We start from the raw sequence: 27,705 nt of genomic DNA on the forward strand, positions 1-27,705 counted from the left end.
ATAAGCTGCTGAAATCAATAAGGGATACTTCAATAGTAACATCGAAGTATCAGCGGCCACCAGTGTTTCCTGTCCAAAAGACGATGCAGTAACATCAAAAGAAACATTACAAGATTATCACTTCTGCCAGTTAAGCTCCTATGGCTTACCATGTACCACATCAGTCTGAAGAAGGGTCTGACCCGAAATGTCATCTCTCCATGTTTTGCCAGAGATGCTCCCTGACCTGCTGAGTTACTCCAGCACTTTGGGTCCTTTTATGTATTACCCAGCATCTGCAGTTTTTGTTTCTACTTCACTACGTAATATAACTTGGCAGAATTACGTGTGCATGCAATTGTGCGTTTTCTTTATGCCATTTCTGCGCACATAGGCAGTACTAAGGAAATGCCAACTCCAAAACGTTTAATAGCCTGCCATCCTCACCGACTGACAAATATGCTCAATATTTCCCATCATTTTTATTTTAGGGATATCCAAAAATGTCTGTGACAATATAACTTTCATAGCCGTTTTGAAATGCACATAAAAACACTACTCACTAATAAAACAACAGGAAATTCATCAATGAACTCTCTTAATAAAAACAAGTAATAAATCTCAGCAATCACTTCACAATAAAAAATTGTAAAAGGATGCTCCCAAGTTATTGCAATTATCAATATAAAATGCACACATCCAATTAATATCTATACCTTGGAGAAGACGTACATTAAAATTAATGGGTATACTATTTTTTATATTGGAGAATTGAACCCAACCCATTATAGTCAATGCAGAAGAGAAATTACACTATATAACATTATGGTTCAGATTGGATAATACATTGCAACACAAAAGCCTATGGCATACATCTTCAGTAGAGCATTTAAAACAGAAATTGCTGAAACACTTAACAGGTCAGGTAGCATTTGTGGAAAGAGAACTGAGTTACTGTTTCACATTTCATACCCCGTGTCAGAAGTGGGAAAGAGTGAAATAAATTATTTTTTGAGGAGTAAAAAGGTAGAGCAATGGTGTGGTAGAACAAAGGGGTAGGACAAGGCCAAAACGTGTTCAAATGGTAGTTTGAAGCGCATTATGCTTCTTTGTCTCTAATGTGTTGGCAATAGCAGGGATGTGAGGAACATAGTCAACATCACAGAAGGATGACTTGCAGAAATACCCAGTTCAGATCCAAAAAGAAATATAAAAGTGGCTTACCGAAAGAGTAAGAATTCAATATTGGGATTTAAAGGTTACAATGTGCCCAGATGGAAGATATGCTGCTCAAGATATGTCATTCAAGCTTAATTAAAGCCATGTTGCGGCCACAGAATGGGAGTGGAATGGGAAATTAAAGAGGCAGGTGATCGGAAGCTCAGGGTCACTCCAGTGGACTGAATGCAGGTGGTCTATAAAGAAATAACCTAATTGCATGATGTACAGAAAAATCAGAGAACACCAAAGCCCACTGATTCTGCCGACCATCAACAATCCATCTTTACATCTGTAAATAATCCCCCAATGTTGTTTCATTCTCCTCACATTCTTATCACCCAGATTCTGGCTATTCAGTTAACCTATGATGAGCGTTTGTCGGCACTGGGCCTGTACTCACTGGAGTTTAGAAGAATGAGGAGGGGGCCTCAATGAAAGATACAGAATAGTGAAAGGCTTGGATAGAGTGGGCGTGGAGAGGATGTTTCCACTAGTGGGAGAGTTTAGGACTAGAAGTCATAGCCTCAGAATTAAAGGAGTTTCTTTTAGGAAGGAGACAAGGAGAAATTTATTTTGTCAGAGGGCTGTCAATCTGTGGAATTCTTTGCTACAGAAAGCCGGAGAGGCCAAGTCAGTGGATATTTTTCAGGCAGAGATAGATAGATTTTTGATTAGTACAGGTGGCAGAGGTTATGGGGAGAAGGCAGGAGAATGGGGTTAGGAGGGATAGATCAGCCATGATCTATGCCATGATCTAGACTTGATGGGCTGAGTGGCCTAATTCTACTCCTATCACTTATGACCTTATGACATTTACAATGGTCAATTAGCCTTTCGACCTGTGTGTCTTTGAGATGTGGGAGGAAACTGGAGCATCCAGGGAAACGCACATGGTCTCACAGAGAATGTACAAACTGCCCAAAGACAGAAACCCAGGCATCTGGCACTGTGTTGCAGTGGCTCTACTACTAGCTGTGTCACTGGGCAGCAGTGAACTGAATGAAGTAATTGCTTTTATGTACGACTTTCAAAAATATATCTCTAACATTATGGAGAATGGTTTCATTTGAATTTTGTTTAGCCTGGAAATACAATGCACTGAGGGCCCACAAATAGCAATAAAACAATTCGTTCCCTGGATGTGATGGCTAAGGGCTATATGCACTCCATGACACTAAAAGAACTCCTTAATCTTACTCAAGCAAAATGCCATTGATTAGTTTACTTCACAAGTAGATTTAACCTCCGCGTAATCTCTGAAAAAGATGCATTCTTCAAATTAGCACTCTCTTAGTAAAGCACGATTATATGAGCTGAAGTCCTAGAATATGACAAACGCCCAACAACCTTCTGATTTACCACCTTTCTAAGTGCCATCACTGAACTGAGCTGAGATTTCACACCATAATGTAATTTAGGCGTTCATATATGACTTCATATTTTTATATACTGCATCCCAATTAGTTTGTGTTCCAAGCACATCAGTTTTACAAATTAGGGTTCTGCATTTTTTTTTTAAAGTTCTGAGGAATAGTATTCATATGCTTCCAGCATATCTGTTCTGTTATTTGATGTTCACATCCTTAAATAATATTGAGAGGCAAGACTAAGATTTCAGTCTGAAATCAGGGTCACGTCAGGAATATGCTCACCCCTCCCACACCCAAAGAATACTCCAGAATAAATCCCTATCTACCTTTATTCCGAAGCATTCTTTAACACGTGGAGAAAAGGAGTGCTGATCAACTATTTTACGACTTGCAGTGTTTTATTCTGCTCAGCACTATCTGTTCTAATCAGCTCCAAGCATCCGTAACCTAAAGCTCGCTTGGTGAACAAGGGAATACAAACAAGACAAGCAGTTGGAGTGGCTCCCTGTACTCATTGGTGCGCATCTTTCTCCATGCTGATGATGGCCATTTTGTCAAAGAGGACAGCAGAGAACAAAAGTGGCTCTGAAAACACCGATATAGACAGGCAGATAACAAAGTATAGACGTACAGCTAAAATTACCAATTAGTTTACCAATTGGCTGCAACAGATTCGATTGGTTTGTAATTAATTCTAGTTACTGGCGCATATAGCAAGACAGTTGGCGCCAACCCTTTGTCCTGCTGACATACAATACCGGTGCACAGGACCCAAGGGTCCTGGACATCAATACCTCTCTCTACCTCACCTACATCAGCCAGTGCAGAAGATATACCCTGTGGTGCTGAAACAGTGGAAAGTTCTGCAGCATGAGAAGACGCTGACAAGAAAGAGGTCTTTATAAGCTGAGCAGTGCAAGAGCAAGCGTTGTGCTGAAATAAACTCCTCTGTGAGACAGGTTTTTTTGTGTATGAAGGGAATTTATTTTCTGAAGGTCAAGCCTGCCACACAGAAGCAACACTGAAGTACAACTTTCAGACAAATTATCATCCACCAGGACATTCTTTTACCTAGAAAACTGAGCTCTCTTTTCACTTATTTCCTTAGAAATGGACTGTGACTACAAACAAAACAGCAGCCTCATTCATAACGTAATGTACAGCACAAGTAACACACACCCAGATTAATTTAAATCAGCACCACAGCCCACTGCAGGTAGTGTCTCTGTAAAATACAGTACTGATCATCGAAGCATGTTTTCTTTGACAATGATATGCTTTGAAAAAGACAAGATAATCATATGTCATTGCTCATTTTTAAAATAATTTGACTGAGAGATTATTATTCAGGAAAAAATATTGCAACATCTCACCATCAGATGGTAATTTTCTCCTCCAACCCCCCCCCCCCCCCCCCCAAATAAACTGTGCTCAGTCTGGGATTTCAATCACTTTTCCATCCTTAAATCGTGCATTTGTGTTTTCAGAATCTTCAATTGTTACACAAAATAGTTGTGAAATGTTGAATTCAATAATCCATTTAGTTTCTATCACTCTTTTAAAACTCAGTTCTGGCTGGCTTTGCGTTGCTTCACCTTAAAGTGAATATAAATTGCAACACAGAAACAGGCCATTTTGTTCAAATAAACTGTGCGAAACTTTCTCACCCACAGCAGGAGCAATCCTAACCCGAGTTTCCTGTCCTATTCCTGCACTGTTCCTACACTTCAACCATTTTCAACTAATTGTTTTGAAATGTTGGCATCTTTTTTCCTACAATTACTCATGTATTGCGTGGTTTCCCTTTTGTCTCCTTGTTTTCTTAACTTTGATATTTTAAAAAGCTTGATATAGTCAATCAATAGTCAATAGTCGTTTATTTGTCACATACACATAAATGTGTAGTGAAATGAAACATTACCCGCAGTTGAACAATAAGACCAATAAGATTAATCAATAAAAATGCAATAACACATACAATCACAACTAACACCAAACAAAAAGAAACATCAGACTCACTACGCACTTCCAAACGTCTTATTATTTTACAACCTCTAATATCCATTATGGTACAAATTCATTAATATGCAGGTAATAGGGATTCGTAATTGGTCGAAAGGGGGAAGGAAACAAAGGATAAGGTGTTGTCTATTGATCAGCAAGATGTCTCAATGGATGAAAGTGCAGCTCAACATAGATATTAATGACAGATAAAAGAGATGTGTTCTCAAATTTGTAAATGGCTTCAATAAAACGCACAATAAGTTGTTTAAACGGTAGCAGGAAGTTCTGAAGGATGTGAAAGGAATGACTGGGCAAAATTATAGTTCTGTGGCGTTCAATATAGGAAATGCATTATCATCCTCTGGATCTGACAGAGACAAATCAGAATATTTCTTTAATGCGCAAATTCTTCAGGTTGTGCAGGAGCAAAAGATTTGGGTGCTCATGCAAAACAAAAAGCACTAAAGGCTTGTGCAGGAAGTAATCAAAGAGGCTAATGGAATGGCTGCCGAAATCTCAAAGGGATTCAAATTCAAAAGTGAGGAAGTGATGCACATAACCTTGCGCAGACCCAGTCTGACGTAACACCCTCATAACCTCAGGCATTTTGGTCATGGAACTGGAACAGCCCACATTCACCCGAATAATCCCAAAGTGTGAAGGGTTAAATCATTACAACATACTTGCTTGCCCTGTGTTCTCTCTTCAGCTTCAAAGTGTGAGGGATAATTTAATCAAAGTACTTGTAACATATATGAAAGGTTAGAGGGATATGTGTCAAACACAGGCAAATGCGATTTGTGTAGATGGTATGTATAAGTTGGCCCGAAAGGCCTGTTTTCATGCTGTATGACTCTAATCACAGTGTTCACTAGAGCTGATACAAAATAATCTTTGTCATGAGGCAAGAACCTTGGGTAGCACTGTCACGCAGTGACATAGTTGCTGCCTTACAGCCCCGGACACCAGAGTTTGATCCTGACTACGGTTTCTGTCTGTATGGAGTTTGCACGTTCTCTCTGTGCACGTGGGTTTTCTCTGAGATCTTCCGTTTCCTCCCACACTCCAAAGGCTCACAGGTTTGAAGGCTAATTGGCTGGGTATAAATGTAAATTGTCCCTCATGTGTGGAGGATAGTGTTAATGTGCGGGGATCACTGGTCGGTGCAGATTTGGTGGGCCGAAGGGCCTGTTTCTGCGCTGTATCTCTAAACTAAACTAAACCAACTGCCATTCAATAATTATATTCTCAGCTCCACATTACTGCCTACTTGCGGTATCCTTTTACATCTTGTTTATCAATTATCCATTCACTACTACTATTAAAATATTTAGACTCTGCTTTCACTGCTCTTTAAGGAAGAGAGTTCCAAAGACACACTACCTCAAAAAAAACAATTTTTGGAATTATCATCTTGGAATTAAAACTATTTACTTTTAACAGTGATTGCACATCACAGATTCTCCACAGGTAAAAAAAACATCCTCTCCACATTCACCCTGTCAAGACATTTTTGGATCTCACATTTATAATAAGACACCCGTGACTATTCTAAATGCCTCTGGATTCAAGTATATTCTTTCAAACTTTCTTCCTATTTTATGAGCCCAGCAAATTTCTGTGAACTACTTCCAATGCATCCAAATCCTTCTCTGAATAAAGAGACTAATACCATGCAAAGTACTCCAGATGTAATCTCACTGATGCCTTATATATCTGAGGTATAACTTCCTACTATATTCAATTTCCCTTGCAATAAACATCAATAATGTTTGTTTTCATAATTACTTACTACACCTTCTTACTAGCCTTCTGCAAATCATTAATGGTGAAAGCCAGAGCTTGCAACATTTAACGAAATGCTTCTCTTTTCTTCTTTTCCTGCCAAAAATGTTCAGACTTCACATTTTCTCACATCATATTCTATTTGCCAGTTCTTTGCTCCTCATCACTAGCTGAAGTATGAATGTTAAGGTCATCTTGAAGAAACATATGTCTAGATTAATTCTCAGCATTAATCAGACTTCATCAGGAGTCTGAATCTTCTTCGTAACTTAAGAAATCTGGAAAGCGACAATAATTTTGTTGAATACTGACATTTTTGTCCAGATTTCTGGGCTTTGTTATAAAAGCATCAAACATTTTCTTCATTTGTGACAAAAAAGGCAAACATACCTTGGCTTAATAGGTATATACAATAATTGGAAATATAAAAGACTTTCAACTTCAAATTGTTTTGAAAGAGAGCAATTAAATCATTAAAAGTAACACATTTCAAAGTATGTGGAAAGATTTTCCTCATACTTCATGTCAATCCGTTCCCCTTACGTCTCTTCTTAGCTGGCCCCCCAGCAAGGATGACTGGTTTCTATTCCAGATCTGCGAATTCTAAGGTGACTTATGATTTCAATGTGGTATCAGTAGAATTTGCCATGTGTGGGGTAGATGTCCAATGGGGCAGCAACATGTGAGGTGGAATCTTTTTATCCCCCCCCCAAACATTTACCTTGGTGTGTTCCAGCAAATGGAGCCCAGATTCCAACACACCATTGTGAATGACCCTTCTCCATGTTGGGCCAGGGATTTCCTCTTTCTAAGGGGACTCTTCATTCCCCTCTTCATTCCACAAGGGCCTGTCAGCCGAGCTTGCCTGTTTCAATAGTTTGATGTCGGCCATACACACAAAGCAATTGCCATTAAAGTTTATCAAGTGTAATTAGGTCTGTACTGCAGTCTAGGGAGAGGAAACTAATGCATGTTTGCTTATCGTGTCAGTGAATGCGGAGGAAGGTCAGGGATAGAGATTGACAAGGATGAGTGTGCTCGAAGGGTAGGTTTGGGGAACCAAGGAAGAAGCAGTGACCCATCCACATATGTGTGGAGTGCATGCATATTGAGTGCATATGCCTGTCTAATGAGGTAATTACAGTAAAGCACATAGAGTAGAACCTAGTCTTGAGTCTTGAAACTAAATCAGAAACTTGCTCTGTTAATCACTGTTACAGATATACAAATTCACTGACTTCACCGCTGTTGTTGGCTGAATCACACACGAGTCAGCATAGAGGAGAGAGATAGAAGACCTGGGTGAGTGGTGTCACATCAGCAACCTCTGCTCAACATCAAAGCCGAGCAACTAATTGTTGACTTCAGAAAGAGGAAGTCAGGCTATTGCATGCCAGTTTTTATTGGTGGGTCGGGGTGGATAGAGCATTAGCAGCTTCAAATTCTGAGCATTAACACTTTGAGTGACCTGTTCTGAGCCCAGTTCATGGATGTAACCACAATCCCGATGTGCCAGCGCTTCTACTTTCTGAGAATTTTAAGGAGATTTGGCACGTCACAAATTTCTGCAGATGTACCATAGAAAATATCCCTACTGCATCATGGCTGGATTCCAGTGCAGAGAAATGCAAGAAGCTGTAGGTAGTGACAAACTCAGCCTGGTCCATCATGGACACAGCCCTCCCCTTCATCAAAAGCATCTACGAGGTGCTGTCTCAAGAAGGTTGGAATTATCATCAAGAAGTCCCATGCACTCTTCTCACTGCTACTGTCAGGCAGGAGGTATGGAAACCTTAAGTCTAGACCACCAGTTTCAGGAAAAGAGTGCTTTCCCACATCCATCAAATTCTTGAATCAGCCTCATCCTTCCTCGGCAACAGAACACTACAGCCCCCCTATTGAACTAGCATGGACTCGTTTCCTAATTGTGTTTTGCATTAATATCATGTTTTTGAAAGGTATTTTTCCTTTCACTGTCTTGTAGAAGTTGCATGTAATTTATGTACAATTGTATGCTGTCTAAGTCTAAGTGCTTGCGATGCCATTGCAAGCAAGATTTCATTGTACCTGTATGTCACCGTACTTGAGCATATGACAATAAATTAGCCTTGACTTGATTTGGTAGCTAGTGTGCAATAACTGTTACATATTAAGAGATCTGGATTGTTTAAAATCTTCATGGACCACTCCAGCAAGATGGACCTGAACATCCACCCATCATCCATCATTGCTTGGGACTCAAACACTTTGACATTGATATCACTACCCTGAGTGAGACAGAACTGACAATAGAGGACTGGATTAAGGAATAAGGCAGTTGTGTACACCATATTCTGGAAGGCAAATCGTAAGAGGAACATTGTGTTCACAGACGAAGTGTGAAGGAGGGAACGGCAGATGCTGGTTTACACCAAAGATAAACACAAAATGCTGGAGTAACTCAGCAGGACAGGCAGATTCTCAGACTGAAGAAGGCTCTCGACCCGAAACGTCACCCATTCCTTCTATCCAGAGATGCTGCCTGTCCCGCTGAGTTACTCCGGCATTTTGTGTATTGTGTAGGCAGGTTTGGTTGTCGAGAATAAGCTAGTAGGGAGTCTCAGCTAACCTCTTTGCTCCCAAACTCTACATCCAAGAAATAAATGACTGCGTTATGACCTTCTGGCTTTCTTCAATGCAGAACCATCAAACTTTGATGGTCACCAATAAAGATGCCATAACCCTAGAAGCTCTTGTTCCTCTCGCATAGTGGCAAACTCTTATTCACCCCAAGTCTCAAAAAGGCAAACAGAAATGAAAAGTTCATCGAGTCACAGATCTTAAATCATAGGTACAAACTAACAGGGTCACTATTACCTAGCAATCTGACATTTGAGAACAAATTGAGACCAAGCGTAAGTCTATGATGACACTTGTAAGATTAACTTGCTTTGATTTCTCTGCATACCCAACCTCAACCAATGATCCACACACATTTGCAGAACTACATACTTTAAGCCGCCTTTTAAAATGAAATGTTTTAAGTTCAAATGACAGAATTTTATAAATACAAACATTTAACTCCAGATACTGATTATAAGCTTAAAGAAACAAATTTAAATTACCTTCCACAACTCAGCCAAGATTTCGCAAAGCGCTTTACAGCTAATTAAATACCTTCCAAACATAATCATTGTTGTTAAAAGAAAGCAGTAGCTAATTCAGCAGATGATGACAAGTTGTACGGTCATAATGACATGATAATCTGTTTTAGTAACGTCGAGCAAGGGATAAATATTGGTTGGAACACCAAGCAGAACTCTCCTGCTCTTCTTTGAAACTATGCGGTGGAACCTTCCATGTCTACAGCAGATAAGCCCTCAATTGCCTCATTCTGAGCCTGGCACCTCATTACATTGGGAGCTACCGCAATGGAGCATCAGCCTAGAATTCATTCTAACTCCGAGGTGAGAGTGCTATGAAGCGGATATTTATATATTCCATGTGTGAAGGAACTGCAGATGCTGGTTTAAAGCAAAAATAGACACAAAATGGTGGAGTAACGCAGCGGGACAGGCAGCATCTCTGGAGAGAAGGAATGGGTGACGTTTTGGGGGGGGTGTGTATGTATCCTACATATATATATATATCCTATATACACATGTGTGTATATATGTGTATACATATATATACACACACATATTTATATATTTTTTTATATACCACTCTTTTTATTGAAGGGTATAGTGCACAAGCAGATTCACATGATTTAAGCCATTGTTCAAAATTTAAATATTTTAGACATTTCATGTAGCTTTTTAAAAAATGAAGCACATTGCTAAATGCTGTCTCCTTGTGAGCCACACAGCAGAAAGCAACAACTTCAATGAAACATCATCTTTTTCTTGTTTATAAGGATATTATTAGATTGCTTTGTAAACTATGACTGCATAAATAAGTATTTTCCAATAGTTCAAACTGAAACTGTGTGGTAAGGCCACTTTCAAAGAGTGCAAATCTATCTCACTCTTTCACATTTTACTATATGCTCAAGACTGATTAATTGTTTGTACATGGCAAATAAAATGTAATTGTAACATTAGCACTTGTCATTCCTTATTGTCCTGCACACAGATAGAATAGCCAGAAACAGCAGAGAAAACTGCCAGCATTTGACATCAAACATTCCACGTGTAGTTATTGCTACAGAGTGTGTTTATGAACCCTTCAGGGTAACCTGGCCATGTGAGAGAAATTGTTCTGCATCCCCAAAGGCTTTCATTGTCATTTATCATCGGATCCATTAGCCTAAAGCATCAAGCTACTCACAGTGAATGCATTTTGTGGTTTAAATTTGTGGATTTTGAACCATGAACAGCAAATGCTTTTGTACAGCCTCAGGCACAGTCCAGACTAGAAAAGAAAAATGTACAAAACAGCTGATCTTCTTACATAACTAACCCATCTACCACCTAACCGCAATTCTCCCATCTGCACTTCCAACCACAACCAGGCACCAGAGCCCCTGTCAACTGAACATATGATATTATACTGATTGACAGAATTATACTGGAATCAATAATTATACATGCCTTCCATTAAAAAGCAAAATTAACCATGTACATATCTGTCCAAATTAAACAAAAACACAAAAAGATAATTGTTAACTCCCAGAATGTGTTTAAATCATCAGAGCAGAGTTATGTTCTGTAACAAAATAACTGGGATGTAGGCAGATCGCATTGCTGTGGTTTGGGTGATTTCAATCTCTTACTCAAATAATAGTTCAATTTTCTTCATTTTTTGGAAGAATATCAGTCTGATGCCATGATATAAATGGCCCTTCAATGACTTGTTGTCTTTAAAGCAGTTGAAAGGGTTATTAGTCCGACATACACAAGATGATTCTGTGGGCTTCAATGGCTAATTCAATGAGTTGTGGAAAGGATTCTGCGTGATGTTAATCTTTAATTTTGAGTCAGAATCATTCCCATTCAGCAGAGCTCCTCATATCATGAGGAGCAGGATATGAACCCACAACATTCCCATTCAGGGAAGAGAATGCTGTTGTCACTCAAATGGTTTACTTCTATCGTGAGATTTAAAGCAAATAAACTTGCTGGCCTTTTTGCACATGTTTGTAAATTAACCAAAGTGCTTTTTTTCATGAAATAAACTGGGGAAAAAATGAAATCCAACACTATGCTTGAGGCGAGAGAAAAGTTTTTTTGTTTTTAATAGTCACCACATTGTTGTCTCCAGACACAATGGGAAAATTTTGTTGAGTTTAGTTTAGAGATACAGCGCGGAAACAGGCCCTTCAGCTCACACCGACCAGCGATGCCTGCATATTAACACTATATTACGCACACTAGGTACACTTAACACTAGGCCAATTAACCTACAAGCCTGTGGGTCTTTGGAGTGTGGGAGGACACAGAAGATCTCAGAAAAAAACCACGCAGGTCACGGGGAGAACGTACAATCTCTGGACAGACAGCACCCGTAGTCGGGATCAAACCCGGGACTCTGGCGTTGCAAACACTGTAAGGCAGCAACTCTACCGCTGCACCACCATGCCGCCCTGAGCCAAAATGTTGAGCCAATCAATACATTAGCTTTAATGATTCATTCCAACTTATCTTAAATGTAAAATGAACTTTTCACTCTTTAACCTGAAGAACGTGGATTCAATATTAGTCAAAAAATTACTGTTAAAAAATGAAGTTTCTGAATGAACAATGTACATTAAAAAAAATTGAGTATCCAAATCTGTGGTATCTTAGCCTGCTCTCAGAACATTCCAAAACACGTCACAAACCCACAAGTTATTTGCTTTCACACTGACTATTCTGTGGATGAACATACCAGCTACTTTTGAGGTCTCATATTCAGCAAATTAATTGAGTGCCCTCTTTAACAGTCTATACTGAGTTTGGATGAAGGAAAACTGTTGATCAAGACTACCATATTATTATTTTATGAGCCATACCAGTGACTTTTTTTTTCTCGTTATATAGGGCAGATAGGGGATAGAATTTAATAATCTATCCAAAAAATGGCAACTGCAACAGCTAACTAATGCATTGACAAAGATTGTCAAACTAGATTTGGTGCCCACATTCAGAAACCAAGCCTTGATCCCATAACTTTCTGATTATGAGATAATAACTATAAGCCAATTTTTGCTGAGATTTATTTGGAATGCTTACACTTTAAACTTTATAGCTGGCATTTCTTTGAGTTCTGAATAATTTACAACCTTGAGCTTGGCACCAACATTTCTCTATTACAAAATGTATTTATCTTATTCAGCACAAATAATCCACTGATGTTGTAATGGATGTATTAATCTACATCGAAAATTGTGACCAACAATTTAAAAGTTGGTGAATTAACCAGAGTCTGAAAATAGTTTTGAATGAAAACAAACTTATCAAAAACTGGACAGAAAATACACCAGGGAATTGCATGCCACCCATGCACTAGTTTAAAACTGCTCATCAATCTCTCTTTATAATCAGACATGAATGCAGGAATGTTCTGATACGTCACCTGCTAGTAAGGGTTAAAAGCCCAATTCAGACATTAAACAGGAAACACAAGAATGTCCAAATAAAATACCAAGCCTCAATACTGCCATCTACTGTAAGCAATCAATGCATTCACAGCCAGCGGGCTGGGTCTTCTATAAACTCCATTTAAATTAGCCAGGAAGAGGAAATCATTGATAATAGACAATAGGTGCAGGAGTAGGCCATTCGGCCCTTCGAGCCAGCACCGCCATTCAATGTGATCATGGCTGATCATTCTCAATCAGTACCCCGTTCCTGCTTTCTCCCCATACCCCCTGACTCCGCTATCCTTAAGAGCTCTATCTAGCTCTCTCTTGAATGTATTCAGAGAATTGGCCTCCACTGCCCTCTGAGGCAGAGAATTTCACAGATGCACAACTCTCTGACTAAAAAAGTTTTTCCTCATCTCTGTTCTAAATGGCCTACCCCTTATTCTTAAACTGTGGCCCCTGGTTCTGAACTCCCCCAACATTGGAACCATGTTTCCTGCCTCTAACATGTCCAACCCCTTAATAATCTTATACGTTTCGATAAGATCCCCTCTCATCCTTCTAAATTCCAGTGTATACAAACCTAGTCGCTCCAGTCTTTCAACATATGACAGTCCCGCCATTCCGGGAATTAACCTAGTAAACCTACGCTGCACGCACTCAATGGCAAGAATATCCTTCCTCAAATTTGGAGACCAAAACTGCACACAGTACTCCAGGTGCGGTCTCACTAGGGCCCTGTACAACTGCAGAAGGACCTCTTTGCTCCATCCCGATCAAAAATGAAATGATCATATGATTCCATTGAATGATGACACTCGCCTGACTACTTGGGTGCCTGGAACGTGCTGCCGAGGGTGGCAGTGTAAGCAGAGTTTAAAACGTTTTTAGATAGTCATAGGGAAATGCAGAGAATGAAGGGTTATGGATCATGTGCAGGTAGAGGAGATAGGTTTATCTTGGCATCATGTTCTAGCACAGACATCGTGGGCCACAGGGCTATGCTTGTGGTGCACTTTTCTATGTTCCATGTTCTCAGTGGACGAGAATGATGGCACATCCTTAATGCAGCAAACAGATCTCTTTCCTCTTTAAAGTTAGGTTAATGTCTATGGATGATAGACAATGCTACTTTGAAAATATACAGGCTTAAGTATGGATGTAAGAATGGAAAATGTTATGATAATTGTATAATCATCGAACCATAGTATCTGTGCTGTTGGAACCACAAATGTCTCCTACAGAAAGTGATTGTTGATATATAAAAACAGAGCCTTGCTCATAGTTTAGGAAAGCAACAGTGTGAATGTTCTTCCTCGAAATAAATTGGATTCAGCGAGAAGGCAAATTTTATCCAGTGCTACTGAGGTTGATCTTCCTCTTTCTGTGCTTAGGTTTTTCAGGATTTGTTTTGTATATTTGCACAGAAATGCAATAGTTTAATTACAAACATTAGTACTGAGCTTCACTTCCAATCCTGGATTACTTAGCTCCATTGAAACAGTCTATCAAGCTTTCCTGAACAGATTTATTTCACACAGAATGCCTATTTAAGCTCAAGTACTAATTATTTTGTACAAAAATTACAACAAGTATGTGTACAATATGATTGGCAAACCACAACCTTTTCACTGTCATTCCTTTCTGAACTTGTAAAGTATAAATTATTCTCAGAGGGACTTTCACCCAAATCAAACACTTGAAAAATAACAAGTAAAAATGGTTTGGTTACATAAGATAAGTAGAGGAGTAAAAGTATCTAACAAACATCTGCAATATAGGGGAAAAAATAATCATACCTTACATTCCACCACACTCTGGTCTGACTCACAAGTGACGTATATTTCATCCACTGCTCGTCTGAGGTTGTCGAAGAGAAATGCCCAGTAGCGTGCTCTCAAATCAATCTTTCGGAGCTGCCGACCTTTTGTCGGACTCTTCTCAACTGTGTTCTTCTCCCCAACAGTGCTCAGTGAGGATTTTTCAGCCTGCAGTAGAAATGAAGAGGGCTGTTCCATGAACAGTGCAAGTCATATAATAGGCGATCTCATACTATTAAAAAGCTGTAGTCAACTTGCATATCAGCAGTTAAATGTGGTGATTGTAAAACTATCAATACATTTCACAGGTTCCTCAGAAACCCACAAGTTAATTGCTTTGATTTGAACATGTTGAAGTATATGACAAATTGGTAGATCAATAGAATTTTCAGCATTCTATTTATCATTCCACATTAGGATGCATTGACTCCCAAAGATTTCCCGCACCACTACCTAAAATACCAGAGGTTAAAAAAAATATATCAAAAGCCGAGTGGTTCCCAGATTGTCCCTGGTGCTTTTCATGTGCAATCAAAACTGGCAGAAACCTGGGAGGCTGCAGGCTGTCCACATGATCAAACACGCATGGGGAATTGTGTGGATAGAAACAAGGGAAGGAAAGTATGATGCAATGGTACTCAAACAATTAAACGTCAAAGTAGTGTGTTAACGTTAGCAGGAATTTGGAATTAACAACGAGAGCACAACTCATTTCACAGGGTAGTAAAAGGTATCTGGAATCAAAAACATGCACAAAGCTTCTTGGGTGGCTTTCCTCACAGCCCAGTGATCGCACCAATCACTGATGTCACTCCGCAATAGCCCGACAGTCTTAAACTTGAATCCTGAAGACAATTAGTTTAAAGTGTCAACATTTTAATTTTTCTTCACGCAGAGGTTTATGAAGAACTTGAGCACTATTTTAGCCCCAAGATACTGCCAAGTTACACTTTCAAATAATGGCTTTGACTTTTAGTTTGATTTAATTTAGAGATACAACATGGAAACAGGCTCTTCGGCCCAGTGAGTCCGCGCTGACCAGCGATCACCCGTACGCCATTTCATTCCTACACACTTTGAACAATTTACAGAAGCCAATTAACCTACACGTTTGCATGTCTTTGGACTGTGTGAGGAAACGGGAGCACCCGGAGAAAACCCACATGGTCAGAGGGAGAACATATAAACTCCGTACAGACAACACCCCTCGTCAGGATCGAACCCAGGGCTCTGGTGCTGTAAGGCAGCCACTCTACCATTGCGCCACTGTGCCGCCCTAAGAAACGGTATTCAATTTTGGATTGAAAAACTAAATTATATTGACAGTATTTTCTGCACAGAATAATTGACTTTCATTGTTGAATAAAAAAAACCCTTGCATTTGTGATAACATCTATTTAAATGTTTAAGAAATATTCCAGAGTTTACGTTACAATTAACTATTCTGAAATCTAGTTGCTGTTTGTAATGGAGTTACTTGTTCATGCAAACAATAACTTGTTCATGCAAACAGCAATAACTGGGTAAGCTGATTTTCATACCGACACTTCCGTACTAGGCCTCCTCCACTGCCAGAGGGAGGCCACACGCAAACCGAAGGAACAGCACCTCATATTCCACTTGGGTGGCTTACAACCCAACAGTATGAAAATGGAATTCTCCAACTTTAGGAAATTAAACTCCTCCCCCCTCCCCTTTCATCCTCCACATCCTTTCTCTCACCCTCCCCCCAACCGTGCTCCATCAGGACTCACGCCTATTTTTTTCCCCTCCCATTCCACCTACATTCCTTCCACTAGATTCACAATTCAAAACCCCTCAATCCTTTTGTCTCATACCTTACGTTTCATCATCTGTGGTCTTTGTCCAACCATCTGCCCATCAAAACCACCTGTACCCACGTATTACTTTCCAGGCTTGGTCCTGCCCCTCCTCTCCTTTGCTCCCCCCTCCCTCCCCACAATCCATCTGAAGGGACCAGACCCGAAACATCACCCATCCTTGTTCTCCAGATATGCTGCATGACCCATTGAATTACTGTGTCTTTTTTTTTGTAAACCAGTATCTACAGTTCCTTGTTTCTATATTGCTATCTCTGTTCCACACTCCCTGTTGTACACTATGGAGAGGTGCTTCAAGCTGCATTTAAAAAAAAATATTTACAAGTAACCACATAATGAGTGAAGCTGACATCTGCTAACAAAGTATGATTTACATTACCAAAGGTTTCTCGAAACATATGTTATGGGTTAAAGTGTTTACAGGTACAAATTAAACTTACACTGATGGTCATCAACCAGACATTTCTATTGCATCAACTAAAACAAAATGGAGAATTGCCTTTTTGATGAGATGCCAGAAGATTGCCAGCACCTTGTGTAACTAGCCAACTTCTGTGCAGGATGAATATGAGGAGAAACTGGATAAGAACACCCAAAAGGTTTAAAGTTAAGGTTTAAGAAATTGGTAACCTTTCATAATTAACTCCCGCAGTTCAGAACATTTGACAGGGTGTCACTTTTCAATTGAAACCGTGAATTTTAACACTTTAATATATGGTTAATTCTGTTTAAAAGTAAATATCTAACAAACACAATGAACATGATAAAATGAAGGACACAAAATGCTGGAGTAACTCAGTGGGACAGGCAGCATCTCTGGAGATCATGCCTGTCCCGCTGAGTTACTCCAGCATTTTGTGTCTGTCTTCAGTTTAAACCAGCATCTGCAATTCCTTCCTACATATGATAAAATTAAACATATATTTTTCCATTCATGCTTACTCAACCATTTCAAATGCTGTTTAACCATCAAGTTTCAAATCATAATACACAGTAGTTTTCCACATCTGAGGATCACACAGATAAACATCATCATAACTGTGCATAAAGTAAACTCACTTCAAAGCAGTGAACCAGAGTTAAAGGGCATTAGACAAAGGGTCACACGATCAAACATATGCACTAAATCATCAGAAACTGGAGAACTTTGATGGTAGAATGGATAACATATCCACCTGGTGAATATTCACCTGGTATGAAGACAGGAGCTGGTGAACATGGGAATAAAGGCGTCCATGTTTCAAAAACAACACCATAAATGCCAGTGTAGGATGGAACTGCAGATGCTGGTTTTCACCGAAGATACACACAAAATGCTGGAGTAACTCAGCAGGACAGGCAGAATCTCTGGAGAGAAGGCCTGTGTGTTAATCATGAACCAAATCTCAATCACAAATAACAGCTCTATTTGGATAAGAGACTGCGGATTCTGGAATCTGGAGTTAAAAATATACTACAGCAGGAACTCAGTGGATCAGGCAACATCTGTGGAGAGTAATAGACTGACACCTTTTCGGGTCAGGACCTTTCTTCATTTAACATTTATATTTGCTGATCTACACTAGCAGGTAGTTCAGCGTCCCCTTTCCCTCAACAAATAATAGTTTACTGGTTTGATTTATACAGCTACTAACCCAAAACTACTTGTTAGATGTATTAATGCTAAAAGTTGAATCCTGTTGAGGAGAAAATGACCTTCCTGTCATGCACTACTCCAACAGACGATTAACAAAACTGTTAAGGTCCAGAAAAATACCCTTGAACTTTCAATGAAAAGATAAGTCTGGTATATAGAACACAAAGGAAACGACTATGAAAAGTGCTCCTTCCATAAAGCATAACTTGCTTTAATTAAATTAGGAAACCAAAATGTTATAAATAGCGTAAAACTAGTATTTGCAATTTGCAAAGACTTGTTTAATAGCAAAATCAGTTTTACCCAGAAGAAATCAGATAGAAAATTACATGTATGTAACCCTATCCAACTGCACAGACTAAGGTACCATTTGGCTAATGGAAAGGTCATCTTCTGTCTCCCAGCTACCACCCAGCCCCGACACTACTTATTTGTTACCGTTCAATAACTGTCAGTCAAGGCATAAGGAGAAGGATATGACTGTACAGCCGAATCCTGGAATTTTACCCTCCATTAGCTACATGCAGGGGTCATTCCGAACCAGCTGCCGAGTAGTAATGGCAGTACAATGCCGGGATTTACCTCCAATCATTCTATCCAGGGCTGACAAACATAGGAATATTGCAAAGATTCTTATTGCCATTGCTAGAAAGTTGATAATATTTATTTAATAATCTAGCACAGAGGTGAACACAGAAGCTTGAAGAATGCTGATACTTACTATGTATGAAGATGCAAATATTAAAAATAGAATTGTAATGTTTACTTTTAAATTAAAATTCCATACACTATTGTAAAAACGCCTACATGGTTTTGCTTATAAAGGCGGACATGAACCATCTCCTAGTGTTGTCTCTCCAGTCTCCACATGAACATCCTTTGTCACAATCAATAGTCCCAACAATCTCCTCAGCTGCGCAATACTTGAAGCTTGACCTCACACACATCCCTTATTGAATATGACACCAGGAACAAAATCCCTGCAATTTGCAAAACAAAACAACGATTTGGTGTTTCTTAATATACTATTCATCTGAAGCTAACTGGAATGCATCAGTATGAAGCGGTAAAGCATATTACCCACACTTTTCATTGTTCAGCTTCATTTCTTTTATCAAGATAATAAACCAGTTCTGTACTAGACTGGTTATATAGATTACCTGACAAAAACCTCAATAATCACTGTACAAAAGACAAAATATTTGACCACTCTTGTTGAAAGATTTGTTGATTCACATTTAGTGATTTTATTCCATTCATGGTACAAAATTTCAAGTTATGAATATTAAGCAAATCACATGTTCCTAACTGGACTATGAAACATGAAATCCCAATGTCATGATGAGGTTATGGTTGCGCACTAGCAGCTATGGAAGTAATTTTCAATAATCTTCTCTTCAAATGTGTTGGACCCAGTAAATATTAAAGCATGTCATAGACAAGTAAAGACCTTTGGAATTTCTCACTGGTTTATTAACTCTACCATTGTTGACTATTTCAAGAAAGTACAATATTTTGCCTCTACTAAATTTGTTGGTGACGTTTGCAAACTATAGGGCAGCACAGTGGCACAGCTGGTAGTGTTGCTGCCTCAGAGCTCTATAAACCTGAGTTTGATCTTGACCTCAGCAGCTGTCTGTGTGGGGATTGGAGGTTTTCCCTGAGACTGCATTGGTTTTCTCCGGGGGACACCTGCTTTCTTCCACATCCTAGACATGTTGGTTTGTAGGTACATTGCCTCTGGTAAGTAGGATGTGGATGAGAAAGTGGAATAACATAGAAACAGTATGAACGGATGACCCAATGGCTGGCGTGGACTCGGTAGACCAAAGGGCCTGATTCCATGCTGTATTTTTCAAAGAATCAATCAAAATGTATCACACTGGTTTAGTAGGACAAATTTCTCATGAGTAGAACTAATTTCTACTTGCATTTCCCAAGATAATTTTTTCTTGTTTCTTCTCTTTGCTTTTGTTTATACTTGCATTTGTTTCTATTTTCAAGTCTTAACTTCAAATTTAGATTATTGCATCTTTTCCACCATCTTTTCCACATTTCCCTGTTACTTATTGTTTTAGGTTGTGCTTCCTGAAAAAAGGATACTTTTACGGGAAAAAAAAAGTTTCAATTATTGCAACAACTGAGGCCATAGTATCCACTTGTAAATAACACCATCTAAACAGATTCACGAACTGGGAGAGTTAATCAGGCTTACTCCCTCAAAGTAATAAGTTTTCATCGAGCTCTCTTAATGCTTATCACAACCCCCAAAACCTGCACTCCAACCAGCAATGACGCTCTACTCCCATTTGTCGTACCAAAACTTAATCTCACACAACCCACGGTGGGCGGCACGGTGGCGCAGCGGTAGAGTTGCTGCCTTACAGTAAATGCAACGCCGGAGACCTGGGTTCCATCCCGACTACGGGTGCTGTCTGTACGGAGTTTGTACGTTCTCCCCATGACCTGCGTGGGTTTTCTCCGAGATCTTCGCTTTCCTCCCACACTCCAAAGACGTACAGGTGTGTAGGTTATTTGGCTTGGTATAAATGTAAATTGTCCCTAGTGCGTGTAGGAAAGTGTTCATGTGCGGGGATCGCTAGTCGGCGCGGACTCGGTGGGCCGAAGGGCCTGTTTCTGTGCTGTATCTCTAAACTAAACTAAACCCAAACTTAGAGATATAGAAATTACTAATCGTCCAATTGAACTGGTCAAATTAACAAACCTTTCGTACTTTGGTGGTTACGTTTCCTTTCCACACAAAAAAAACATGAATTGCTGAAACATTTACCTCAAGAGCTTTTAAATCTTTATGTTGCTTATCCAACTGCTTATTAGGATGTTTACATACGATCTACCACACAACTGTAGAACATGTATTCCTTTCGGAAGGAGATACATTTAAACGTGACACATTGGTACAGATGGCAATAGAACAAATTCTTCCTTCCTCCATTAATGATCCTCAGACTGAAAGCAAGCAGATTTAGCTTTTGCAGAAATCGAAGCCTTCATTCAAACTCTACTCCCTAGCCACATGGACGAAGAATGGCCATATGAATGTAATATTAGAAACAGATTGGTGCCTGTGGAATCAAACTTGAGCAAGTTATCAGAGACAAATTAAGAAAATTAGCACAAAAGATAATATGAAAAGCCTGATAACATGAAAGATGTTCTGCAGATAGTACACTGTTATAATTCTGATTCTACATTTTTAATCTGAGAGTGTTTTGTTTCACACAAAACAATCGATAAGTATTGATTTATAACTAAAACACAGCATCTCGATTTAATAAGAAATTTCCAGATTTAACAATTTTACATTTAGAGAGAGCATGAGATACAGAGACCCAAATGACCCTGTCAAATTAAACTGGCTTAATATAAATTGCTTTACAGAGCAGAGGAAATTTATGAGACGGTATAGATTTCCTTGTTTCATTATATTTTTCACATCCAATCAATTATGAAAATATTGAGTTATGGGTCATGTAACAATAATAAGCAGCATTCTGTCTGTTTTGAGAGCAGAATTTCATGTCTAAATGTTTAATGCTGTTTATCTGTGACCAATGCAATATATGTTGGTGAATATTAGAATACTGTCAACATCAAACTCAGCCCATCAACAGGATAGCATAGTTCACCAAGATATTGCTGCTATGCCCAAGTTGAATCTACATATCCAATGTTAATTCAGCATGTTACATCTATCTCTCATGGATACAAGAAGGATTCTATACATTTATCTCAGATTAACTCACTGGGAGATCTGAAGTGTGGCATATTGGATTCAATAGATGGTTGAAATGCAGACTTTAAAACAGCTGAAGGCATTTTAACTGGAAAACGGCCTGCAGATTGCAGCACTAAACATTTTTATAATGGGATATTAGATCTAAACAAAAGTTTTCTATGGTATTGGGCAGCTCCTCTGTTCTTGTATGCATTAAGTTTTCAACAGCTTGATAAAAATATCACCCTTGATGCCTGACAAGAACCACTGTTATTTTACATGGGGCTAGCAGAAAAAAAGAAACAGCATGCTCTACCTACACATAATCATTCAAGGGCAATTATTCACAAAATATCCTTCAACAAATAATTAAAACCAGACAAAGTGAGATCCAGATTTAAATTTACAATTGTTCGGTTTCATTAATAGCTACACTGTCACTGCTTGAAGTAAATTTTCATCAATGTGCTTCCAAAGCAAGTGAATAGAAAGCAAGAGCACCCTCCAGTGGCCACATGAAAGAACAGCAGGCACCACACAGGATTCAGCTAACCACATTTATTTCATCATCATCATCATATCATCATATATCTACAGCCGTAAACAGGCCTTTTCGGCCCTCCAAGTCCGTGCCGCCCAGTGATCCCCGTACATTAACACTATCCTACACCCACTAGGGACAATTTTTACATTTACCCAGCCAATTAACCTACATACCTGTACGTCTTTGGAGTTTTCAAATGCTTAAAGGAGAAACTCATATCAAACATTTGATTTCAAATTCTCAAATAATAATAACTTTTAATAAAAGCACAAATCGTTATACTAATTGTTAACAATATAAAGCTATTAACATGAAGAAACTTTTCAGACTACGAATAGCCCACTCACCCATATCACCAATTAAAATAAAATCTATCCTTTGCCCGGTAACAGTCAAGTAAGAATCTGATTCAGCCTGGACATAGCGACCCTTTCAATTAGTGCCCTCTCAAGCGCTGTGTTTAACTCAAAATAGCTTTGAAATTTAAAATTAAGTAACGTTCAATTGCAATAGGAAAGACACAAAATGCTGGAGTAACACAGTGGGTCAGCAGCATCCCTGGAAAACATGAAAGTGACATTTCAGGTCGGGAACCTTCTTCTGGCAGTCTGAAGAAGGGTCTCCGACCTAAAATTTTACCTATCCGTGTTCTACAGGTATAGGCACAAAAAGCTGGAGTAACTCAGGCAGCATCTCTGAAGACAAGGAATGGGTGACGTTTTGGGTCAAGACCCTTCTGGGATGCTGCCTGGCCCGCTGAGTTATTCCAGCATTTTGTGTCTTTCCTTGGTAAACCAGCATCTGCAGTTCCTCGTTTCCACTTCTTCAATTGCAATAGTTCATTTGGTTTTTTCCAACACATACTCTGGCTACCTTACACAAGCAAAGGTCTAACTGAGATGTTCAGGCTTCATTGCACATTCCAGGACAACGTTTACATTGTTCCTCTGGACAGATCTTCAACTAAATTAGTTAAAGGTGACAAAATTAAATTTTGGAGTGTGTTACGCAGTACATTGAGTGAAGCAGGATCGTGAGATCCCACATCACAGTCTATTAATGTCATATCTTCATTTGCAAATGGTGAAAAGGATTTAGTGTTAAAGGGAACCTTTTGAATTTGAAAAGAATGGAGTGGGATATTATTATCTGGGAGCCTCTCTCACAGTTTTAAGCTGCAGCTGGGTCCAAGTCATTTATACAATGGCATATAGAAATTGCAATACATAGTTTCCATTAACCAGAGGACAAATTGCTTCATTAAAGAGTCAGTCTATTAATTCAAAGACTTTTAATTCAATTACCCACTCCAACCAAAACCAAAAGAAATAGCTCCCATTGGTATTCCAATAGAAGTACATGGTTCTGAAGAAAAACAAAGCGGGTAGAAAAGATTCCAGAAACTCATAGAAGTCAGAGGGCTTGTATACAAGGTAAGCATTAGGACTTTATCGCTGCTTTACCCATGCCAATGTATTCTAGGCCGAGAATTCACTGCACTGCTTCCTGAAGGAGTCTCATCAGTCTCTATAAAAGGCAATTCTATAAAAAGGCAATTGCACAAAGGAATGGACATTTAAAAAATTAAGATATCCTTCCCCACCCCCATGGAGAAACTGAATACTGTTAAAATGTGTACAAAATAATGATTTAGCCAAAGATGGAGAAATATGTGGACTTCTAAATGGTTCTCACCTCTGGCGGCCATGGGTTTCAAAAATTTAGGCCAACACTTCAACACAACACCACGGGTGTTCTACCTGTTGGAAGGGAAGTTAAACTAGGACCTCTTCTACCTTCGCCGATGGGTATATTAAAAAAATTACCAATGAGCACATTTTTGAGGCATGAACACCCGAAGGAATCAACTTAGTCAGTGGGAGAATTTGCAAACTCCACATAAACAGACCAGAGATCAGGATTGAACGTTGAGGCAGCAGCTCTATTAGCTAGGCCATTGTGCCCCTTAAAGATTTTTAGAACTTGAAATTTTCAAGAATATTTGGCTTATGAGGTAAATGATAATACTTCATTAAAAAAAAGAAAGTAGATAAAACAGAAGCCTTGATATGACTGTGCAACTCAGTGAGAAGAGTTCTCAAAGTACAAAAGCACAGGTGGTCAGAAAAAAATCCTGGATGCGCATGCAACACTACTCTATTACTTTTAGAATCATACCGTCACACACCATAAACAGGCCCTTCAGCCTAATGCTTTTAGTTGATGCATTTGTCCAAGATTGAAAAAAAATCCCCACATGTTTGGCAAACAATCAAAGTGACGAAAACCATCCCAAACTAAATCAAAAAGTAAAAGTAAAATATTTAATCCCTAGTTCATTTCACAACACATCAGCAACAAAAACACAGATGATCATTCCAATTGCAGGATTTAATATTGTCTGCTGAAAAGAAATGTGAATGAGAATCCTCAAGTATTGGATTAAGAAACCGCTGATTAAATACAGCACTATATATTCAGTCCTTACTTCAAACATCATAATTTCAATGTCTACACTAAGGCAAATTCCTTGTATGTATACATACTTGGCTACTAAAAATTTATTCAATTACAATGAAAGCTACTGACATAAATTGGTCTGAATAATTATTCTCTTTGTCATTCTTCAGCAATACGACCATCAAGCCTCTAATATAGCTCAACACCTGCGCTTGGTCCACGTTGGCCAATCTGATCTCCCGGTGGTCGGGCACTTCAACTCCCCCTCCCATTCCCAGTCTGACCTTTCTGTCATGGGCCTCCTCCAGTGCCATAGTGAGGCCCACCGGAAATTGGAGGAACAGCACCTCATATTTCACCTGGGCAGCTTGCAGCCCAGTGGTATGAACATCAACTTCTCCAACTTTAGATAGTTCCTCTGTCCCTCTCTTCCCCTCCTTCTTCCCCTCCCCCTTCCCAGATCTCCCTCTATCTTCCTGTCTCCACCTATATCCTTCCTTTGTCCCGCCCCCCTGACATCAGTCTGATGAAGGGTCTCGACCCGAAACGTCACCCATTCCTTCTCTCCGGAGATGCTGCCTGACCTGCTGAGTTACTCCAGCATTTTGTGAATCAATACCTTCGATTTGTACCAGCATCTGCAGTTATTTTCTTATAATATAGCGTGACAGGTTTACATAAGCAGATAGCACTGTAAAAAATAAACTGCTTCGGCCAACATTGTCTGGGCCGAAGATTCTGCCTTAAATTTCTGACAACACGCATTATAACATAACTTGTCAACATAAAGTGTGCATGAACTTCAAAGCTATAATGGACTATTTATCTTAAAGACAGCACTCATTAATTCCCATAAGTACCTGCTTTAAGATCCTCTGTGAACTCTGAGCAGCTCGCTGTGACTTCACTGCATCCTGTGTTTTTCCACTGATGTGTGTCTTGGATTTTGCTGGGAAATTTTCATTAAAAAGTTATTGAAAAAAATGTTAATTTCTTGAAAAACATTATATTGAAACAAGAGTTTTCCTTCTTGAACTACAATGGAAAGATAAGATGGTTGATGCACACAAGTCTAAAGTAATATGTTTTACTTTAAAAATACGAAAAGATATTTGAACATTTTCTCAGATCAACCAACCAATTATCTCAATCAACCAATTAGTTCCAAAAATCTGTTGTTTTTACAAAACTGTCAAAATGACAGGTTGCCATTTATATTTCAGCCATATAGAATGCTTTGGAGGAAAAGGATTGCACAGTGGCACTTTGCAGAAGGCAAAAGGGGGCTTGATTTGAAAAGTGCCAGGCAAAGTACAGAACAATTAGGAAAGTTACATTGTCTTGTCATGAAACAGCGAATCGAGGCCCCATCTGCCCATAAGAGTAGCTAAAGAAGATATTCATGACAATCTGATATTTTGATCACCTTCCTTTTCCTCAACCATTACCACCCAACGGTCAAAACAAATAACTGGTTATTCATCCCAATGAATTGGAGCGACCAAAACCACTCATTTATTGATTTGCCTGCATAAAAAAAGTGATTCTTCTTCAAAGAAATCAAGGACAAATAACTTGACGGAAATGAGCAAACAGATCTACAAACTAGTGAAAACATGGTTGACAACTATTTTGTTGAATCAGAAAAATTAAAAAATGGAATACCACATATATTTGTAAAGTTCATGAAAGAGTAATATGTAGTTACATTTCAGCGGCTTTCTGCTTACGACTGAGGAAGCCAACTTACTGAAATCTCGGTTCAAAGTAAAATCCCAGTACAAGAGCAAAAATAAATCCCGAGGCAAAGTAAACTGTTTGACAAATGAATACACACTCTAAACCAAATGCCACAAACTGAATAAATATTTTTTTAGTATACGCATTTACCTGCCATTGGCATTGCTAAAGTATCCAAAGAAATGGAGTAATGAAAAACTTAGCAGAGAAATCCACTCAGGATACTCATCTTAAATAAGCAAATCCTGTTTTAATTTTTGCCATATTTGAATAGCAAGTTAAAAATAAGTTAAAATCTATTGTTACTTTCATCACAATACTCCCTCAGTTTAATGAGGAAACTACATATTAAAAATCTTCTCCAAAGGGTTGAAACCTCAGAATTAAGTAACTTTTTTTTGTTGCTGTCAATCCAGTTTATCTCTTGCAGCGCTTAATGCTTTATCTACTCCTACCATGGCTTGTTACTTCATACCCACTTTAGGATTGAGACTTGCCAAATAAACATAACAGATGTGACAAATAAAATTTGATGTGCAGCCATTATCTACAAAATAAGTTAGCGAGGCAGCCTGTCATTATGAGCCATTTTAAACCAGTAATTGTGCTGAATTTACAAATGACAAGCCCCAGCTCGCTTTTATTGATGCTCTTGTGGTTCTAAAAACATTGATCCCTTCAAGCAGTATCCCATCACGCCCATTGATTTTCTACTGTTTGACCATGTAACCTGACCGCTGACAGCCCATTTGAAGGATCCACTTTCCCAATAATCAATACCATGCCCTCGATCCAACTGGGGGAAATTTAGCATAGTCTTTGCTGCTTTATCTCTGGATGCAGATATGACAAAATGTCCAAGTTGTAATAGAAAGTGGAAAGTATTCAGGATGACTCAACATTACAATGCAATACTGTACAGACAACCACAATACACATAACTGCATACATTATAAGTTTCTAAAAAGGCCATTGACATCCTTTGGGCTCATAAAAACGGCAGTCCAACAGTATCCTTGATA

General features: G+C 38.9%; 1 protein-coding gene across 2 annotated transcripts in view; it reads right to left on the reverse strand.

The window, feature by feature from the left end:
- scaper (S-phase cyclin A-associated protein in the ER) overlaps positions 1-27,705 on the reverse strand; it is a 276,817-nt gene that overhangs the window by 222,382 nt on the left and 26,730 nt on the right. The window contains exons 3-4 of one of the 2 annotated variants that reach the window (XM_078430095.1): positions 25,804-25,892; positions 14,703-14,891 (exon numbers count right to left, since the gene is read on the reverse strand). In XM_078430095.1, coding sequence (XP_078286221.1) covers positions 14,703-14,891; positions 25,804-25,892 — 278 coding nt within the window. Of the gene's footprint in view, positions 1-14,702; positions 14,892-25,803; positions 25,893-27,705 lie in introns of those variants that run through there. The other variant, XM_078430096.1, reaches the window with a different exon arrangement.

This window comes from Rhinoraja longicauda, chromosome 38, assembly GCF_053455715.1.
Source record: "Rhinoraja longicauda isolate Sanriku21f chromosome 38, sRhiLon1.1, whole genome shotgun sequence".
NCBI classification, from domain to species: Eukaryota; Metazoa; Chordata; class Chondrichthyes; order Rajiformes; family Arhynchobatidae; genus Rhinoraja; species Rhinoraja longicauda.